At 48.2% G+C, this 19,456-nt stretch overlaps 1 protein-coding gene and 1 long non-coding RNA gene across 51 annotated transcripts in view; one reads left to right on the plus strand and one right to left on the minus strand.

The window, feature by feature from the left end:
• MYT1L (myelin transcription factor 1 like) overlaps window positions 1-7,941 on the plus strand; it is a 446,903-nt gene extending 438,962 nt beyond the window's left edge. For 31 of the 50 annotated variants that reach the window (XM_070236766.1, XM_070236774.1, XM_070236764.1 and 28 more), the window contains 3 exons: window positions 4,647-4,790; window positions 5,113-5,247; window positions 5,835-7,941. In XM_070236766.1, coding sequence (XP_070092867.1) covers window positions 4,647-4,790; window positions 5,113-5,247; window positions 5,835-5,861 — 306 coding nt within the window. In that variant the 3' untranslated portion in view covers window positions 5,862-7,941. Of the gene's footprint in view, window positions 1-4,646; window positions 4,791-5,112; window positions 5,634-5,834 lie in introns of those variants that run through there. The other 19 variants (XM_070236800.1, XM_070236796.1, XM_070236798.1 and 16 more) reach the window with 4 other exon arrangements.
• A 367-nt stretch (window positions 7,942-8,308) lies between these two features.
• LOC138917946 (uncharacterized) lies at window positions 8,309-15,968 on the minus strand. Its single transcript, XR_011426640.1, has 3 exons — window positions 15,730-15,968; window positions 10,533-10,759; window positions 8,309-8,485 (listed from the first exon to the last, which is right to left on the minus strand). It is a non-coding gene; the product is annotated as an uncharacterized lncRNA (long non-coding RNA).
• Window positions 15,969-19,456: the final 3,488 nt, after the last annotated feature.

The following is a 19,456-nucleotide window of genomic DNA, read 5'->3' on the forward strand; positions in this document are numbered from 1 at the left end:
ATTTCAGTGGCAAAATTCACTGGGACAGGCGCTCCTCGCTGGTCTGGTTTTGTCTCGCTTGTGCATTTTGATGACACACTGTGTGTGGACAGTTGTCCCCAAGGACCCCCAGTCCCTGAGTAGACGAGCTGTCTTGCTCCGAGACACTGAGGGCCCCGACGTCACTGAGTGCCACCTTAAACAGAGAGCAGCCCCTGTTCCCTGCTGTCCAGATAAGGAGTGCTGTGGGGGCGGCCTCTGTGCAGATTCCCAGGCTTGGGCGTGGTCGGCACAGACCCCCTGTGACGTGCAGCCCACCAGCTGGGGTGCAGGGAGGGACGAGTGGGTCTTTATTGAGCACCTGCTAGGCGCCCGACCCCAGGGCTCTGGTCACGTAGCCCCGCTGTGCTCCCGTGGCCCACAAGGTGAGTATCCTTGTCGTCATTCCACACACGCCGCATCAGAGACTCAGAGAGGTGCCGTCCTCAGCTACGGGAAGGCCACAGCTGGCAGTGGCCGTGCCATGGTGCTGGGGGCTCCTCGTGCACCCTGCTGCCTCTCTGAGAGCCGCAGGGCCCCCATGCCTGGTGCAGGTTCTGGGAGTGGACGCTCACTGCCCAGAGTGGGCCCCTGTGTTGCTGTCACAGGTAAGGCGAGGCGTTTCTGTCCTGTTAGGAACAAGGGCTCTGACTCCCACCCTCCCTGTGGGCCTGGACCAGCCCCTCCCCAGCGGGACCCTCAACAGCGTTACTGGGATTCTCGGGAGCAGCTGAGAGGGACTTGCCCTCGGTCTTATGGGTCTTGTGGGGCCAGGTGGAGGTCATGGCTCTGCTCTGCTGCCTGCTGGCCCTCGTCCACAGTGGGCACAGCTTCTTTGTGTCGGGGGCCCTCAGGCTGGGTTCCCACCAGCATAATTGAAAGGGATCCCATGGGCCCCTCCCTGTGAGGACAAAAGATGAGTGGAGGGTGGACGGTCTCTACCTGGCCGTTCCTGTCCTGTCCCGTTGTTTTGATACCAGCCTACTTAGTGCCGGCAGCCTCGCCCTCAGGCTGTGCTCCGACCGCCACCACCGTCGGCTCGGTAGGCTTGTTTGCCTGGCCAAAGGCCCGCCCGGAATGGGCTGGAGTTTTCCCTGATGTTTATCCAAACGTGTGGCTTTTCACAGCCACAGGCCAGGCCGAGGTCCGGAGGAGGCGTTGGCCCTGTGGAGGACGCCACGGCACATGACCCTCCCACGAGCCCCTTGGCTGTAGGGAACGTCAGACGGCCAAGCAGCAGTGAGGCGTCCGGCGGGCAGACGAGGCTATCCCGCCTCCAGCAGGACTTGCTCGTAAGGGTGAACGGCCCGGAAATCATGGTTAATCCCCCTCCGAATGGCACATTTCTGACAGTCGTGAGGATTCAGAATTTCCTCCTCTGCCCAGCGTGTTAAGTCCGCAGCTCGCCGGGCGCCCCATTCCGCAGGACTCGTCCAGACACCCCTTCCCTCCCACCCCCACCCTCCGCGGGAAGCCCTGCCTCCCGGTGTCCCTGTTCACCCGTGGACGGGGAGCTCTTGCCGGCTGTGAATAGGACCAGACGCCGGAGCCCTGCCCTGGCTGAGGGATCAGCGCCGTGCTCCCTGGCTCTGAGCTCCCTCAGGACCGCAGACACTTGGGCCAGAAACACACATCGAGGCCCTGTGCACACACGCCCGCCTGCCTCGGCCTCCGCAGTCCCTTGCTCCCTGCTAGCTGTCATGGCCCACTCGGGGCCTTTTTGGTGTCCAATGTGACTATTTGCTCCCAGCAGCATCTCTTTGCATCGGACGTCAAAGACAAATCTTAAGGGTCAACGTGCGTCCTCACTGGCCGATGAGAGGTGACTTCCCAGGTGCACCCGGGCAGCTCTTCTCCTCTGGGAGGCTAGCCTGGTGTCTTCAAATTGATAGGGATGCACTGAGCCAGGTCCCGAGCTCTAGTTTTCGGGGCCAGGGGATGGGCTGCAGGTCAGGGGACACCAGCCCTGAATGTGGAGACAGGCAGTGGCCACAGGCCACATAAAGCCACAGTGAGTGGATTAGACCTCAGGCAAAACTCCTCAGGAAATCGTTTGAGCCGACACCTGGAAGAGCCCCTTCCAACCCATGCCACTCCACTGCCCGGTTAGCTCTGAGGACATGCACGGTGCAGCCGGGCAGCCCCGGGGCCATGTTAGCCCAGGGGGGGCCTCTGCCTCTTTATCCTTGGCCAGGGTGAGGTTAGCCCCCTGCTTGTCTCAGAAAACTCTGGAAGGTTGGAGGTTCTGTGGCTGGCTTTCTGGTGCCTCTGACGCCCTCACTCCCATCCATGCCACCAGGAAGTGGGGAGACCCACACCAACGTGTTTTGTCCCGTCTGACTGGAGGAGAAGGCAACCTCTCCCAGGCCACTCGGCCACAGGTGACACACAGGGCACACAGGCTCGCCTGCAGGGCCCAAACGTCCCGGCAGGACAGCCAGCGAGATGGTGAAAGGGTCAGCTGGCCCGCTCCCCCAGACGAGGCCCCAGGGATGTCAGAGCCCTTCCGGCCGCGGCCCCGTCCAGGCGCCTGGCTCCCACTGTCGGGGCCACTCTCACTGCCTTCTGCGCCACAGCTCCACGTGAGTCTTCAGGGTAAGAGTAGCTTCTACGGCTTCAAAAAAGTCTTATGAATGGCCAGTCCGACCCAAACCTCTCCTTTCACAACCGCAGAACCTGAGGGAGACGGGGGCCCTCCCGTCCCAGGTCCAGAACCTGGACACCAAAAGTGACAGAGTTCAACGGTCTCTCCGCTTAAAACGGTCAGAACAGTGTGAAGAATTACACGTATCTTTAATATCAGCAAATCAGTGATTTCTTAGCTATATTTCTTTCTCTTATGGATCTTATTTTTAACTTGGGCCCCAGCTGGATTTTGTACACACACCCCGCCCTGAGGGGGCTCCTCCCTCTGCCACAGGAACTAGACGCTCCTCAGACGTTTAGACAGAGGATGAGCTGTCGACATGGGGGCGCCCTTCTCCTGCTTCCCGAGGCTGAGGACAGCGAGCCCACAGCCAGGAGCACGTGGCTCATGACGGACAGGACAGGCTACTAGCCGCTGCCTGTCCCCTGTCTTGTGCTCCCCACACGCTGCAGGCCTTTCCTGGGGTGGAGCCCCTCCCTCAGAGCCACCCTGGCTTTCAAGAGCCAGGCGCTGGGGAACACCTGGGACCCATGGTCGCTCTAGCATGGGTTTGCAGGGAGGGCACTCTGCCCGCCATCCTCCCTTTGGTAGCTCCTTCCACAGCACGGACCAGCCAGCCCTCGATGGGGCTGCATGGGGAGGGAGAGGAGCTCCTTTCTCCAGTTTCTGTTACCGCCGTGTCGTGTATCCACCCCAGGGGGCTCCCAGGTGTCTCCCCTCAGCTTGGCCCCTTGACTGGACCAGAAGCCCAGGACTAACATGTTTTCCTACTGCAAACACTGGGCGTCTCTACATGAGGGGCACATTGGGCACGTATCATCACTCCCGTTTGCCAGGAAAAGAACCCCAAGTTTGCCTGACTGATCTAATGAAGCTGAAGCCGATAGCTCCCCTTAGACTCCCAGCTTCTTGGCATCCTTGGGAGAGGCGCCAGGCCAGGGACTCTGAGCAGGGAAGCCCTGTTTGAGAAACTTGGAGTTCAGAGTATGAGCTGGAGATTCAGGTAACGCAGGGGCAGAAGGGGGAGACGACTGGAGGAGCCGAGCTGCGGGACTTGGTGTGTCCCTGGCAGTCCTGTCTGTGTCCACACGTCCCCTCTGACGCTGCCGTGGGCCTGCATGCTGCTCTGGGTCCTGCGAGTCTGAGTTTCCTGAGCGGGACACGGCGTGGCCCCCTCTCTGTGGCCTCCAGGGCACAGGGCTCTCTGCCACCAGCTCCTTGACTGCATTGGTCCCAGTTGCGTATTTGGGTCCACTGCTGTTGTTCTTGCCACCCACGTGGATCCATCAGGGCGGCTCTCCTCCCTACCTGTGTGTGACTCCGGTTGTATAAGTGAGTGCTGGTTGTCTGGCTGTAGGTAGAGGCCACCAGGGCACCACCTAAAGCCCCTTGACCATGGCAACAGTTGCGTTCTCCCTGGGGCATCAGAGGAAGAAAGAGGGGGTCAGGAAGCCTTCCCCTGACATGGGAATGTAGGAACACCACCACTGTGGACAGAGAGTGTCCACCTGCCCCTGACTGAGAGACACGGACATGCCTCACCAACAAGTCAGCATCTTAAGACTCATCTGTGGCAGGATTAGGTTCAAGCCAAAAAAGAATTGTTAGCAGCGAGTCAGTAAAACTCAAGTAGCTGACGTAGCCCATCGAGCCAGTGGCGAGAGCAGGACAGGAGAAGGAAACAGTCATCGCGTGATAATCTGTGCACGATGACAAGCAGGACTTTAAAGAAATTGAATAGAGATCGAACAGCCCAGAAGCCTACTTTCCATTAATTCATTAATCCCACCTCAGAAAGACAAACCGTTACAGTCCAGTTACCAGATTTTCAAGTGTAATGAATCAAAAGCATAAATACCAAACCCTTACAATGACAGATTCTGAGCTCTGATGCATCGACAGACTGTGGTCATTCAGGGCAGGAGCGCATGCTTCCCAGGGCTGGCCTTGTGTTACATGTACACAAATTTGTGCGTTTTAGATTACCACAATGGAGAGCAACCTGAAGACGATAGAAGAGGAGAACAAAGTAATTGAACAGCAAAATGAGTCTCTTCTTCATGAGCTGGCCAACTTAAGCCAGTCTTTAATTCATAGTCTAGCTAATATCCAGCTGCCACATATGGTAAGTGACTGAGAGTTCGAGATGAGGCGTTTGGTGGTCTGCCACCGCGCACAGCATAAAGTAGATGTCTGTTTCTATTACTATTTTCATGGTTCTTCAGACTTTGGATGTTTGTGGTTACCACCCCAAAACCATAATGTTAACTGCTAGCCAACATTGGTGGGGCTGACCCAGTGTATCCCATATGGTTAATATGCTCTGAATAGGCCTTTTAAATATCATAAGGACAGTGGCACTAGGCTATGATGCTATTTTATGCTGATGTGAATGTCCTATTAAGAAAATAAAAGTTGTATATGAACTACTATTTAATATCTCGTAGGATCCAATCAATGAACAAAATTTTGATGCATACGTGACTACTTTGACGGACATGTATACAAATCAAGATCGTTATCAGAGCCCAGAAAATAAAGCCCTTCTGGAAAATATAAAGCAGGCTGTGAGAGGAATTCAGGTCTGAACAGCTGCTGTAGTGATGGAATCTTGCTTAAAAAAGGATGCCTCTTGTTTTTTGCTGCTGTAATTTACCAGAAAGTGTTATATATTTATTTCTGTTTGAAACAGTGTTATGCTTACAAGACTTCATAATGATTTTATGTCTTGCTTTAAAGATAGTACCTGCAGAATAGTTTTTGAATACATTCACATTTTGTACGTTTTCATATAAGCTGACATAGTGTGATATGCCATGTAATGTTTATAGCTGCTAATGTATGCACATTTGGGGGTATATATATTTCTGAAGAGGTAAGCCGATCAAAATAAATAGAGTGTAAATTCTTTTTAATGCTTTAGTGATTAAATGTTTTAGTATTTTGAACTGAAATGGACAAAAAAAAATACAGCTTTGAATGATCATGTGGTGGCCGTGCAGCCACTTTTTAGACATTATCATTTTGCCTCATGTTGGAGGATTTTATGGAATTTAAGAAATACATTTTGTGTGCATATTGTTTCATAGCAAGAATTGGTTGCAAAAAATGCTTTATTTTTGAACAATGCTTGGAAATATTATGTAATTTTTTTGTTTGTTTGTTTTAGGAGGATGGTGTATGGTGGGGGCAATAAATGAGGTTTTTTGCATTCCAAGGAAATGGCATATGGATTAACTGTAAGAAATGAGATAAGTAATTTATTGTAAGACCACATCAAGCCATGGAAACTTGGCGGAAGATTCCAAGCAGCTTAAACAGCACTTTTAAATTAACTCCTGAGCATTACATGGCGTGACTATGGGAACTTCAGTTAAGACAGGGGCTTAATGCAGGTGGACGGCGTGAAGATGTCTTTTTCCATTTTCAGTAAACTTTGGGACAACCTCCTCTTCCCTCCCTGAGTTTTGTGCCCCACTGAACTGTCTGTTGTTGCCATGTGGTTTACCCAACAGAATCCGTGTGTTTTAATTTAAGCTGAAAGATAATTTAAGAATATTTATTTCTCCTTTCCACTTTTAAAAATGTGGTCATTATCATTATTTTACGTTTCTTTTACGTTGGGGGGATGAAAGCAAATGATTTGTGGGTCTTCGAGTTACTGGACTGAGTTTTCTGCTGGATTGTGGGAAAGCAGCTCAGTAAAGGGTCTCCCCCGCCCCCGCCACCGCCTTTGGCTCTGAATAAGCATTTGGTTCTGTTCAGAGAACTCTCAAAGCGACCTTCACACTCTACCTTCCGCTGGAGACCACTGACCGCCCGGCACTCGCATAGCCTTCTTTGGTTTGTCCCGACCTATCCTAGGCATGAATGCAATCAGATTTTAAGAGTAATGAAATCTACTTCAGCACTTTTTTGCTTTACACTAGATCATCTTAGCCTCGTTGTACCTGGAGATTTGGTTGTTTTCTTCAGTGACTGCACTTACATGTATGCATAAGACCACTTTCGATTGCTGCGTGCGCCCCTCCCGAGTAGTCCCCAGGACGACGTGTTGTGTTTTCCGATGTCGACTTGATTTACATGGAATAGCATCTCTTCCTTCCATGTCTTGATGTTATGCAGGAAGTACAAAAGTACTTTAAAATTTTGTTATGAAAAAAAAAAAAGATGGGTTTTGTAAAAATAAAAAAAAAAATATTTTTAGCAGAACAGGACTTACAGGGTCATTGTCCCCACAGCGTGCCAGTCGATTATTTGCACTTACCTTGTCCTCTATATCCGTACGGAGGTGTGCAATTCCTGGTGTCAGTGGCCTTGCGACGCTGACCCTGGAAGAATTGGAGGAGGCCCTCACGGCTGACCCGATAATGTTGCTAAGGGAGATTACAGGGATCTCACAGCAAATATTCTGATACAATACTCAACCTCGGTATATATATATGTATAAATATATGTATATCCCAGCGGCACTTTATACTGCTCACTGTACAAAAGCTGACAGTTTTCCACGAGGACTTTAATACCTAGCTGGGAAAGATTATGTAATTACCGGGGCTCTGCAGCGCCTTCTCTGCAGGCGCCCTCTTTCTGTTGTGCGACTAGTTGTAGCTGCCATGCTCAGAATTGCCTTTTTGAGAGCTGAAGCAAGGTGCTTCTTGTCACCTGATGCCATATCTATCGTCCGGGGCCCCAGCCTCCCTGCGGGGCCCGCTGTTCATATCGGCATATGCATTTCCCGGCCGCGTTGTGTCTGCAGCTTCTTTGCCAATATAGTAATGCTTTTAGTAGAGTAATAGGTAGTATCAGTTTTGGATTCTTCTTGTCATCACCTATGTACAATGGAGAGGGGTTTTAAGCACAAATCTGCTGCTCATCTAACGTTGGTACATACTATCCAATCAGAAGTTACCGTGACTATTATATAGGCATCACAAAGTGTCACATAGAGAATGCTGACCTTTCGTATGGGATTATTGTGGGTCATCAGAGTTTATTTATTCTAACTTATTGTTCATATTCATTTCTAAGTTAATTTAAGTAATCATTTATGAAGACAGAATTTTGTATAAATATTTATCGTGCTCTCTGTGGAACTGAAGTTTGATTTATTTTTGTACTACACGGCATGGGTTTGTTGAGACTTTAATTTTGCTATAAATGTGTGGAATCACGAGTTGCGGTGATAACTTCATTTTTAAATTGTGAACTTTGTACAAATTTTGTCATGCTGGATGTTAACACATCTTACTCTCAATAAAAAAGGTGTTGCCACATTGTCCCGCTGGGTGTCTGAGGGGCCGCGTCTTCACTGGAGTCTGCGCGCGCCATCCTGGCCGCAGGGCCCACTGGGAGCGTCCCCCCCAAGCCTGTGGCTTTCGTTTTAAGATTTTTAGAGGTTTAGTTCTCTACTCCAGAGCACGTAAGAGTAAATGACTCTTTTTAAACGACATGAGTAGTTTAGCAGGTTCACTCTGTCGTCTTGTCATGTCTGAGCGCAGGTCTCTCCCCAGGACAGGACATTCTCCTACACGACCAAGGGCCGTCGTCACACTTGATGTGACATCGTCCTTATTTAATGTGCATCCATACCCAAAAGTTCCCAGTGGAAGCAATAGTGCCCTTCACAGGTTTCCCCCTTACCTGGCTTTCTCAGGGATCACACGCTGTGTCCAGCTGTCCTTGGCCCCTCATTCCTGAGCAGCTCCTCAGCCTTCCTCTTCCTCCCAGCACACGGACGTTGGTCAACGTCCAGGGCCGTTAGTTGGTTTGTGGAACGTCCTCACGTGGGCTCAGTCTGATGGCTGCCTCCTGGCGGTTCTGTTTCAATGGGAGATGTGCCCTTCTCAGCGTCTCACATCCAGGGCACACAAGGCCACTCACCAGGTGATTTGTTCCCTGCATGCTTCATCATCCATTGTTACTTTCACGCTGTCAGCAAAGACCACCCATCAAACTTAAATTACCCTTCAACGATGATTTAATGATGAATTACCCACTTTCCTATCATCTACATTAGTAAAAGTCACCCTTTAAAGTTCCAAAACATGCTCTCCTATAATAGACACACTCCCCTGAAATACAGACTTTGAGGAAGAGACTCTCATAATTTTGTTCAGTCCGACGTATATTCCAATTGGACTCCTACTGCTCCAAGACTCAAGGCCACTGAGCCGCTCTGCCGGTTACTGTTGTCTGACATTTTACACGCAACAGCCGGTCAGCTTTACCAGAGCTGACAGCGGGGAGGGTGGGAGGATGCACCATTAGGATCCCATCGTGGCAGTCTCTCTGCTGTAGGGAGCAGCCTCTGCCAAAGGCCCCGTCTTTAGGAACAGATAAACCTAAACCGGATGGCAGCCAAGCAGCTGCCGTCAGTGACTGAAGTCTGCCACCTTGATTATTAAAAGCCATTTTTTCCCCTTAGGAGCAATGTGGCTGAGAATCACTATAAGCATTTTGGAAAGCAGTTTAGCAATAATGTCAAAAATCTTACAAAATTCAAATTTTTGATCCAATAATTCCAGACGTCTATCCTAAAATACCAAAACAATTGTAAATGCACTGAAATAAATAAAAATAACCCAAAGCCCTATTATGGAGGAATGATTAAGCAATTGATGATAAATGCACGTTATAGAGCATGATGGAGTTAGTTAAAATGGTGGTTATAAAGACTCATTAATAAGGTGCTTGTAGTGAAATTAGTGAGTACTACAGAAAACAAAATTATGAGCACGTTGAGAAGCAGCTCACCAGCTGGTTTGAGTCAAACTGACGTGTGCTGATTGCTGAGAGCCACACGCTGCCAGCTGTGCGTTGGGGGTGGGAAAGGTGACACCAGGTGTGCAGCAAGCCCAGGCCAGCAAGGGGCAGGTGACCAGCCTCAAAGAAGCTGAGTTAATCACCAAAAAAGAGAAGAGAGGAGTGGGAGGAGCTGGCAAGGCAGATTAGAAAGCAAATATCTCCAGGTTTAGGGCAAGAATGAGAAAAGACTGAAGAGCAAAGAGAAATAGTACAAGGAGCTGAGCCCTTGATCAGCTCCCCAGGACCCTCTGTCTAAAGCTGGCCTACTGTGTGCATTTTGCCGTAAAAGTATCAAAATGGAAGGCTGGGATCACGTGTTTCTCACCAAGAACAAAGGAATGAATTTTTAAAAAAGAAAAATGCTCAGGTCTCGCGAGGATTCTAGAGGGTTTAGGGAAGAGGGCTCTGGGAATCCCCTGTGGTCTGCGTTACATGGTCGCCTGAGCATCGGAAGCGGAGGTGAGACAAGAACCTGGAGCAGACGGGGCAGGAGACTATGCTGCGTGTGGAGTGCTGCTGCTGTGGCCGGCGGGTGATTCCATCAGGAAAGTCCATCTGGAGCCCAGTCTCCCGGCACTGCCGATTGCGGAAGGTAAGACGCTCCCCGTCTCCCACTCCCTCCTCCTCAGGACGTGTTGCTCTGGTAACTTTAGAAGCCCTCAGCCCCCAGCACGGCTGATGTATGTTCCTCTCAGCTCCCACCACTGCCCTCTTCTGTGCGCACAGTTGATGTGAGGCTCGTTCTGCTCAAGGTAGACTCAGGAGCAGTTAGGGTCCCCATCAGCAAGACGTCTCCCTCCACTCTCTTGACTCCAGTCAATGTGGCCATGGATCGATGTGGCATTTTAACACAGCAGAGCAATGCAGGAGAGCCCAGGGTCTTAAGCAATTTAAAATATATATTAAGGGGAAAAACATCAAACTTTTATACTTTGTCTTTGTATTCCAATCACCATGACACCCAAAAAAAGTTATTGGTCACTGTACAGACTGTGAATGAAATGGAAAAACAGTATAAAGATCAAATCCCACATCATAAATGCAGGGGGAGCAAGCCTACCTTACCACGTGAGACAGACACAGCCAGCTCTGGGGCTCACCGTCTTTCTGTGTCTAACGCAGTGGCCACGCCGAGGCCTCCAAGTTAGTCCCCAGAAGACCTAACTGTGTTAGGGGAGGACGCCGGAATAGCCTCTGTTTGGCAGATTAGTCATCTCTGGTGTCTAATCCCATCCTTAATTCCAAATTTTCTCCTCTCTTCTTTTTTCGTCTGCATGGTTTTTCTCCCTGTAGTAGTATATATATCCTTTAAGTTGTCTCAAATCATTTTTTGAGCAAGGCAAGATAAAATAAACAAGGATAGGCCTTGTAGGGGAGGAAAAAAAGTTTTTTTTCCTTCTACCCTCCTAGGTTCTCAGCTGGGTCTCTGTAACAAAAGACCACAAAGCGAAAAGCATGCAAGTTTACTTAATATTAGTTTTACATGACACGGGAGACTTCAAGAGGAAATGAAGACCCTGAGAAGTGGTCAGGCCTGAGTATTTTTATGCTAGGTTTGCTGAAGAGCGGACAGTCATGGAAAAATGTGACGGGACGGAGAGCTATGATCTCAGGGTGGTCAGCTGGGGAGATGTAGCAAGGCCTGCTCGCTTGGGCTCCTTCAGCGCCCTGCCATCTGGAGGTCAGCATGCGCCTTTCCTGGGGGCGGGGGGGGGGTAGTGGGGGGCAGGGAACCTCACACGTGAGGTCTATGACCCGCTTCAGGGAAGGGCAGAGAGTCCTTCTGGCACCTGCCTTTCCCCAAATCCCTCCAGCTGAAAATATTCAATATGCCAAAGTGCCATATTTTGGGAAAGCATGTTCTGAACCCCATCATTGTGCAGAAACAAAGGTGTTTGTGTGTGTGAGTGAATGGCATGCAAGGAAGGGAGATTAATTCAACAGAAAAGGGAAGAGAGAAGAAGGCAGATGATGGACTCATAAAATAAACATTACTTCTTCGAGCCTGAAAGGGAAATAACATTAGGTAAGTCATGGCTATCTGTAATTTAGTAAGTGTCCAAGGATGTTCTCAGGGTTCATAGTGCAATTGTGTTCTGTGACTAATACGGCAGAATGTCATGCCGAGTTCAGCTTCGTTTCCCAAGGAAGTGGTCGGCCTTGAGCAGCACCACCCTGTCCTGAGCCAGACTGACCTCACACTTGCTCGTCCCCTGTCTGCCCTCCAGACCTTCCACAGGGCTGCTGCTTTGTCACTCATCCTCATTTTTGAGAAGAAAGAAGCTGTATTCCTCACCGCTGCTCTCAGATGTACAGAACGGAGCAGATGCTCTAAGGTTAGACGTCAGATAACGCGGTGAAGGGATGTCATTGCATTTTTCAAACACCACCTTATCACAAGAACACTTCTTAAAAAACTGATCCTGAGCATGTGTCAGGGTGTTACTGGCTTATTAACAAGGCACCTGGGACAGAGACTTGAGTGTGAGTTCTAAGAGTTCATTCCCAGGGTTGCAAAACATCGTGTCTTTATCAGGGGCCAGGATAAAATGGGGTGGTGCTGACCTGGCCCTAAATCACAAATAAGGAGCAATGGCTCTCTGGCCCCTGGGCAATGACACTCCAACCCTCCCCCCTGCCATGCCAGACTGGCCAGCTGGCAGAAAATGCAAGCAACTGTCCTCTTTAGTATGAACAGCTAACAAAAAAATATTCAGCTTCTAATAAAAACTACTAATAATTATGATTTTTCTTTTTCTCATGTTTGAAACAAATTTTTCTTTCTCATGTGTGAGGCATAAACAGGAGGTATTACACTTATTTTCTTCATTTGATATGTGGGGACAAAAACATGCCCAAGACCATTTGGGGGAGCAGGTTAGAGAAGTAACACTAACGTCTGATATGTATTGGCCCCCAAGCCAGGTTGTTTACGTGCTTACCTCCGTGTAGGTCCCTCCCTGAGCAGTGTCCACCCCAGAAATCAGGTGTATCTGAGGCAGGAACACGTCCTGGGCAGCATCCCATCCTAACTGGAAGAGTCATGGAAAATCTAGCTAGAGGAGGCCCCTCTTGCTTCCTCTCCTTACATGTTCCCAGAGTGGAGAGGATTTCTGCTCCCTATCAGGGATGATGTCACTGGATCTGATATGATGCTCTCTCCCTCCTCTCCTAGGAATGACTCCATTAAAGAAAGATGCAGCCCTATGACGTTAGAATTCAAGGGCCGCATCATGACGTTTCGATGAACAAGGGATTGCATATATGACGGTGGTCCCATAGATTAGTACCATAGCGCCTTGGTGTGTAGGAAGCTGTACCTTCTAGGTTTGTGTAAGTACACTTCATGATGTTCACACAAAGACGAAATTTCCTAACGACGCATTTCTCAGAACATATCCCCATTGTTAAGCAATGCATGACTATAGATGCATCTTAAACATCTACTTAAGACATGGCCTATCAAGAAAGGAAGGTTAAGGCCGGCCCCATGACCAAGTGGTTAAGTTCGGGTGCTCTGCTCCGGCGGCCCAGGGTTCACATGTTCGGATCCTGGGCACGGCCATGGCACTGCTCATCAAACCATGCTGAGGTGGCGTCCCACATAGCACAGCCAGAAGGACCTATGACTACAATATACAACTATGTACCTGGGGGGGCTTTGGGGAGAAGAAGAACGAGAAAAAAAAAGAAAGGAAGGAAGATTAAGAAGAACGCAGAACTCCTCAACTTTGAAGTCCTCTATAACGTAAGAGCTAGACAGAGGTCTTTAGGAGGAATCTAAAGTTCCTGAGAACCAACTTAATGCAGAAGTTAATCAGGGTACGAAGCAGTCAGGGCGGGGGGTGCGCTGGCATAGGAGAGCAGAAGATAATTTCCCTCTATCCTTCTAAGCTCTTGGCTGGGGCCCCTGAAACAAAAGACAGATTAACGAGAGAAAAGAAACTAAAGTTTATCAACACATATACTCACATACACATGGGAGACCCCCAGGGAGATGAGTAACTCAAACAGGCGGCTTAGAATTCAGGCTGAATACCGTCTTCAGCGAAATCAAAGAGATAAGGGTGTGGGGGGGCCAGTGATGGGAGGGGTCCAGGTTAGGTGTACTCCACAATCATTTTATGCTCAGAGGTGCTGTGCTTTGTCCCCGAGGCAGGACCAAATGGATTGGTGGCTAGAAGCAGAATGGATGCACCACGGGAAAAGAGGTGTTCTGAGGTGAGAACATGGATCAAGTTTCCAAGGCAGGTAGTCAGGGTAGAAAGCCTGACCCTTTCAGCTGTAACCCAAGAGTGCTAGGTTTAGCTTAGGGCTACACAAACATACTACACCGTTGGAAGGCTGTTACTCATTCACACCTTTCGGCAGGTATCTGTCTAAAGTTAGCTATTGGTGTGATTCTTAACCTTTTTTGTTAAATTGTCTACAAAGCGGAAGGTGGAGTGATTTCCTCAGTAAACACGAGAGTTATTGAGTACCAGAGACCTAGTTGAAGCTGCAGTTGCTAAAAAATGAATCCATCACCCTGATAAAGGTTATTAAAATGAAACTCAATAAAAGCTAATACTGGTGACAGCATGTGGTTTTACATCTTTTAAAATAGATGCACTCCTAAAAAAAGTCGTAACAAATATTGTAGCTATTTTGAGCACAAAATTGAGAGTCATTCTTATGGAAGGAATTTGACTGAGAGATGACGAAAATATATGAATTTAGGAAATTTGTTTAGATCATATTTAAAGGAATATGTATCATTTCCAAACTTTGATATAGCAGTCCTACATTTTATCCTGTATTAAATTCTGATGCACACAAGTTTATTTGTCTGGAAATATCTATTTCTGGTAAATATGAGTCCCCCCTTTTAGGAACAATTGAAAACAAGGGAATAAGAAGAAAGATTACAGGACCAGAGTGAACAAATATCAAATGAAAGCAAATGTACATTTTTGAAATTCAGCATTGGAGGTACTTCTGTCTGTGGAGGAGACTGGACCTCAGTCCTTAAAGAGCATCAGTGGGTCCATGGTGGGATCGGGGCAGTAGGAATTGCACACTTGACTGGAATACCACACGCAAAAAAGGAAGTCTTCATGCTGCAGCTGTTGGTGAAAGATGTGTAAGAAGCCATTGATACCCTCTGCTTCTCATCATGTTATATCTATTTCATTTTAGTGACTGTTGGAAATAATGAGGTCTTCCAGTCTTTCTATCTTATTTTTTCATATAATATTCTTCAAATTCATTAAGTTATATTAAGGTGGCTCACACAGAAACATGGCCCATAGAATAGGGCAAATCAATAAAAGGATCTATGTGATGCTGCCACCATCATAACATGGAAGCTTGAGAGATGTGAAGGGTTCGAAAATCCGGCAAGTTTGCTCTCGGGTGATAGACTCGGGCATTCGGAAGACTGCCTCCGTTCCCTACACTTATTTATAGTAGGGTATTACATTTTCCATTGGAAATTATTATGAAATAAATGGTTGTGTCCCCCAAAAGTCATATGTTGTAACCCTAACCCCCAATGTGAGGGTGTTAGGAGGTGGGTCTTTGGGAGGTGGTGAGGTCATGAGGGTGGAGCCATCCTGATGGGATTAGTGTCCTTATAATCCTCTCTCTCTCTCTCCAACATATGAACGTGCAGAGGGCCACCTGCAAACCAGGAGGCAGCTTCTCTCTAGACACTGGATCAGCCAGCGCCTTGATCTTGGACTCCCAGCTTCCAGATCTGTGAGAGATAAATTTCTGCTGTGTAAGCCCCTTAGTCTATGGTATTCTGTTACAGCAGCCCAAACTGACCAGGACAGAAATGTTAATGTTAAAGTAAAAAGAGAGAATTTTCTCTCTCTCTGCACAGTGACCATTTATCTTAGATTTTGAGAGTTGATGATAGTGATTTCACATACCGACTGTCTGTGAGGCAAGTACGCAAAGTTCTCAGAAGACCAGTCTTAAAATAACTACAGGCTTATTGCAATAATGAGCAATTTTCCCTTTTAACTTGACTGTAGACAGCACACAAGCTCCTTATGCGCAAAAATGCTCAGATGACAAAATTTCATCACTGGTTTTTGGGTTGAGTTGGGGCACGGGAAGAGATTTGGGATAAGGAACAAACCAGTCAGATTCTTTTTTCCATCGAACAGAAATATGTTCCTTATCATAGAAGCACCAAAGGCCCTGAAGAGGATGATAGATTAGCAACAGAAAGGTCTAGAAAACAGGAGACCAATTTTCACAGGTGTTACCTGCTCTCTCAGAGTTACGTCTGTTGGCACCAGCTTCCAAAGTTGTCTTGACTTTCTTCCCTGAGCGTCTCCGGGTAAAGCTTCTCTCTCACTCATTTGTTGCGATCCTTTTCCAGCATTGTTATGACCAGATTTGCCAACTACGGTATAGACAACCAGGCCTCCTCCTCCTCCCTTCCCATCTTCAGGGTTGCAGAGTCTCTGCAGTTCACTCGAGACATCCAACTTGCCACTGCTTTGTGAATCACATGCTACCATTTGCTACATTGCCAAAAATATTTCCCGGAACCCAGTGAAGTGTTGATTCAAAAATACTCTTAAACACTCTAGGCTTATCTGATGCAAAGTATGAAAGATTAGCCCATGGTCACATTTTTTAAATTCTTTCATTCCTGAAGAACACAAGGAGAATCCTCTGTCACTTTCCACATCTAGAAAGCCTTCCTTCAGTCTGGATTTGAATCCTGACCTGTCTCATTCTCTGATAAATGAAATGGTTCGGTTTCTTAGCCCCACTGAGGCTGCCTCACCTCTGATCTTTAGTCCTCCTTGAGATGAGTGTCCTCAATTCCTTATCCTTAATGCACCCTGCCTTCCTGGTACAAAACTAGGTTTATTAGCTCCAGCAAGCTTTTCCCAAGACCTGGCTGCCTGCAGAATAGGCTTGCAAATTGGATTTCTTTGTTAGGATAGGCTTGTAAGAGCTTAAGAGCAGACTGGCATGGACCAATGGGAAAGGGTGCTGAATGCTTGGCTTGCTGTGGCTGTGGGTGACAAGTAGTATTGCTTTTGAGGAAGAACACTGTGAGTGAAGACCATAGGCCTATGTTCACTTAGAACTTGGCTTGGCACAATCTAAGAGAAATCTCAATTTAAGGGACTGCAGGCCGAGCCCCCAGCCGTGTTTCGTTAACCCATCACTGAGTGCTGCGTATCATTCTGGGTGGTGTAGGAGATCAGAGCATGCCACCCCAAATATGTCTCTTTGGCATAAGGATTGCTTTGACACTGGCGAAGCTCTAAAGACAGAGCATGCTTCTCTTTGTAAGGGGGCTTTTCTGCTGAGGGAACCTCCATACGTAGGGGTCTCCCTCTCTGAGCAGGAAGAGGAGGGTGAAGCCCCAGAGACTTATCACTGGAGAAGGCTCGACCCAGATCTGCACAAAACTGGACCCTGCTTACACAGCCGGTCACCCTCCCACCGCACCCTACTTTCTCCCATTTCCCTGAAGGTGATATTTAAGCCTGAATTCTAAGCCACTTTAAAACTTACTCACTTCCCTGCACGTACACATGAAGCATTTTTGTTGTTAGTGCGCTTGTGTCGATTCCAGTGACAGAGCTTTCAACGTCACAACATACAGTATGACAACTGATGGATAGGTGGTGTGGTTCCTGATGTGGGCTCAGTGAGCAGAGTCGTCGAAAGAAAGATTTCTTGGACTCTCAAGGTCTGGCAGTAGTGCTCTTTTATTTAGAGAACAGTGTGGAATAGCATGGGGACAGTCGGACCCATGGGCAGTAAAGAGCTGCTGCAGGCATGGGGATAGGACCCACAGGCAAGAAGAGCTGCTGCAAACATGGGTTGAGGGCAGGGCTAAATTTATAAGGCATAGGTATGTGAGTTATCTCTTTACAAGACAAAGGAAAGAATATGTAAAAAAGTCGTTAAAATGGTATCAGTGCAGGTGGGGTTTGGTTATTGGGTGGTCCTCTAACTTTAGATGTGAATTAGACCAGATTAAGTCAGGATGTCCTATGCTTCCCCATTAAGAGTTTCTAGAGATAAGGTCATCCCTCCTTCCTCCTGGTGCAGAGAGGGAGACACCCCCACAGATGGAGACTTCCTTCACAAATGCAAATGTCTCTCATCAAAGGGCAAGCAAATTCCACTCCTCAGAGCCTCCTTCCCGTCTGCAGTTTTTAAAAGTAACCAGCCCAAAATAATCCTCATCAGTTCCCTGACGGGGAAATGCACCCATGCCCGGGCTATGAGAGCATTGGATCTTAACCACTGGACCACTGGGGCTGGCTGTACATGAAGTACGCTTGTTGATAAACTTCTGTTTTTCTCTTGTTCATCTGTCTTTTGTTATGGGGGCCCAGGCAAGAACACAGAAGGGCAGAGGGAAAATTATCTTTCCTACTCTATGGAGGAGGAATCCTGAAATGAGCAGGGTCAATACTCACTCTGAAGGTGAGCCTAGGAAAGTAATATTTAAGGAGAAGCCAGAGAAATTCTACTTTATCACTGGTTCTTTGCAGCAGACAGTGGCCCTGGGACACAGATCCTTGGGCTCATCTACTGAGAGCCTATTAAGGTTTTTCTCAAACAACAAGGCATGAAAGCCAACTGACGTGGCAGACCCTGGGTACCATCTTTACATACACAGGCCTTGGTTCCACTTTCAGGCCTTTGGGGTCACCCTAGATACTGTCCCCCCTCAGGTGTTCCCCATCCACAGCTCATAAGTGCTTCCCACACTTGTCATTCTTTCTGGAACATTCTTTAGGTGGTGGAACAAGGAGGGGTACAGTGCATTCCACCCCAAGACCAGAGTTCTCCCCAGGTGCAGGTGAAAGGGAGAGCAAGGCTGGATCTGCCTGGTTGGAAGTGTAAACGACCCAGGCAGATCACTCTGGGGTCTCAGCCCCATCTATGAACTTCAACAGCTCTCAGTGGGAGGACAAATGCACATTGAAAACTAGAGGCTTAATTCTCCCTGTGGAAGATGGGGGAAGCAACGTCCCATTTCTCTTTTCTCTCAGAAAGTCTTTCTCTGTCCTTTTCAAATGTATGTAAATCTTTTTAGTGTCTAAAATAAGCCTCCGCCCATCTCAGACTCAGCAAAGTTTCCTCAAGCTTCTGAAAGCATATCTTTGAAATGTGATCATCAAGGACATGGCACCCACCTTCCGGTTTCCTGGGAGATGAGCCTTCCTTGTCACCTGTCTCCAAACTGTAGTAGGTTGTATCCACTTGGCTCTATAAAAACTGAGATTTCACGACTTTGTGATCTCTTAGCAGGTTTCCTGAGATGCCATCACGTCCTGGCTTAATGCTGTGGGGGAGGAAACACTGTCCCCCATCCTCCCAGGTTGACAGCTGGGGCTTTGAAATAAACCAACAACAGGAAAGTTAACAGGAGAAAAGGTACACACATTTCTTAACTTTTAATATTACATCGGGGGGCATCACAGGAAAAATATGGACGCCCCCCCAAATTGGTGAGTTTTGAGAGTTAATACATCCTCTTCATGAGGGGAGGAGAGAATGCGGGCCTTGTAGAGAGGGTCAATGTTTTTTAGGAAGATGATGGGCCCTTAGAAGAACAGAAGGGGGGGGCGTGACAGTTTGTGACACTTGTCAGGGTGTGGTGTGCCTTTAGTCTCCTGTCCTGTCAACAGTCAATCCTCCCTGTTGGTGAAACGCCCAGGAAGGGATTGATGACAATGGAGATCCTTTTGGAGGACCTGTTTTTAGGCAGATGAAGGGGAGTAGAATACATCCCCCCAAAATTTGCCACTTTGGCATGTGGATTATTTTGAGCTGAAGGCAACCAAGACCCAGCCCATTCAGATCGACCAGTTGACTTTTGCCAGGTACTAGTGCCAGCGTCCCTCACCCCACCCTGAAAGGCACTGGGGCCCAGTACTCGAGTGCCTACCCCAGGCATCCTTCACCCGGCCCTGGAGGGCAGTGACGTGCTGTTGGTGTAATGCCTGG

Source organism: Equus caballus, chromosome 15, assembly GCF_041296265.1.
Source record: "Equus caballus isolate H_3958 breed thoroughbred chromosome 15, TB-T2T, whole genome shotgun sequence".
Lineage (NCBI taxonomy): Eukaryota > Metazoa > Chordata > Mammalia > Perissodactyla > Equidae > Equus > Equus caballus.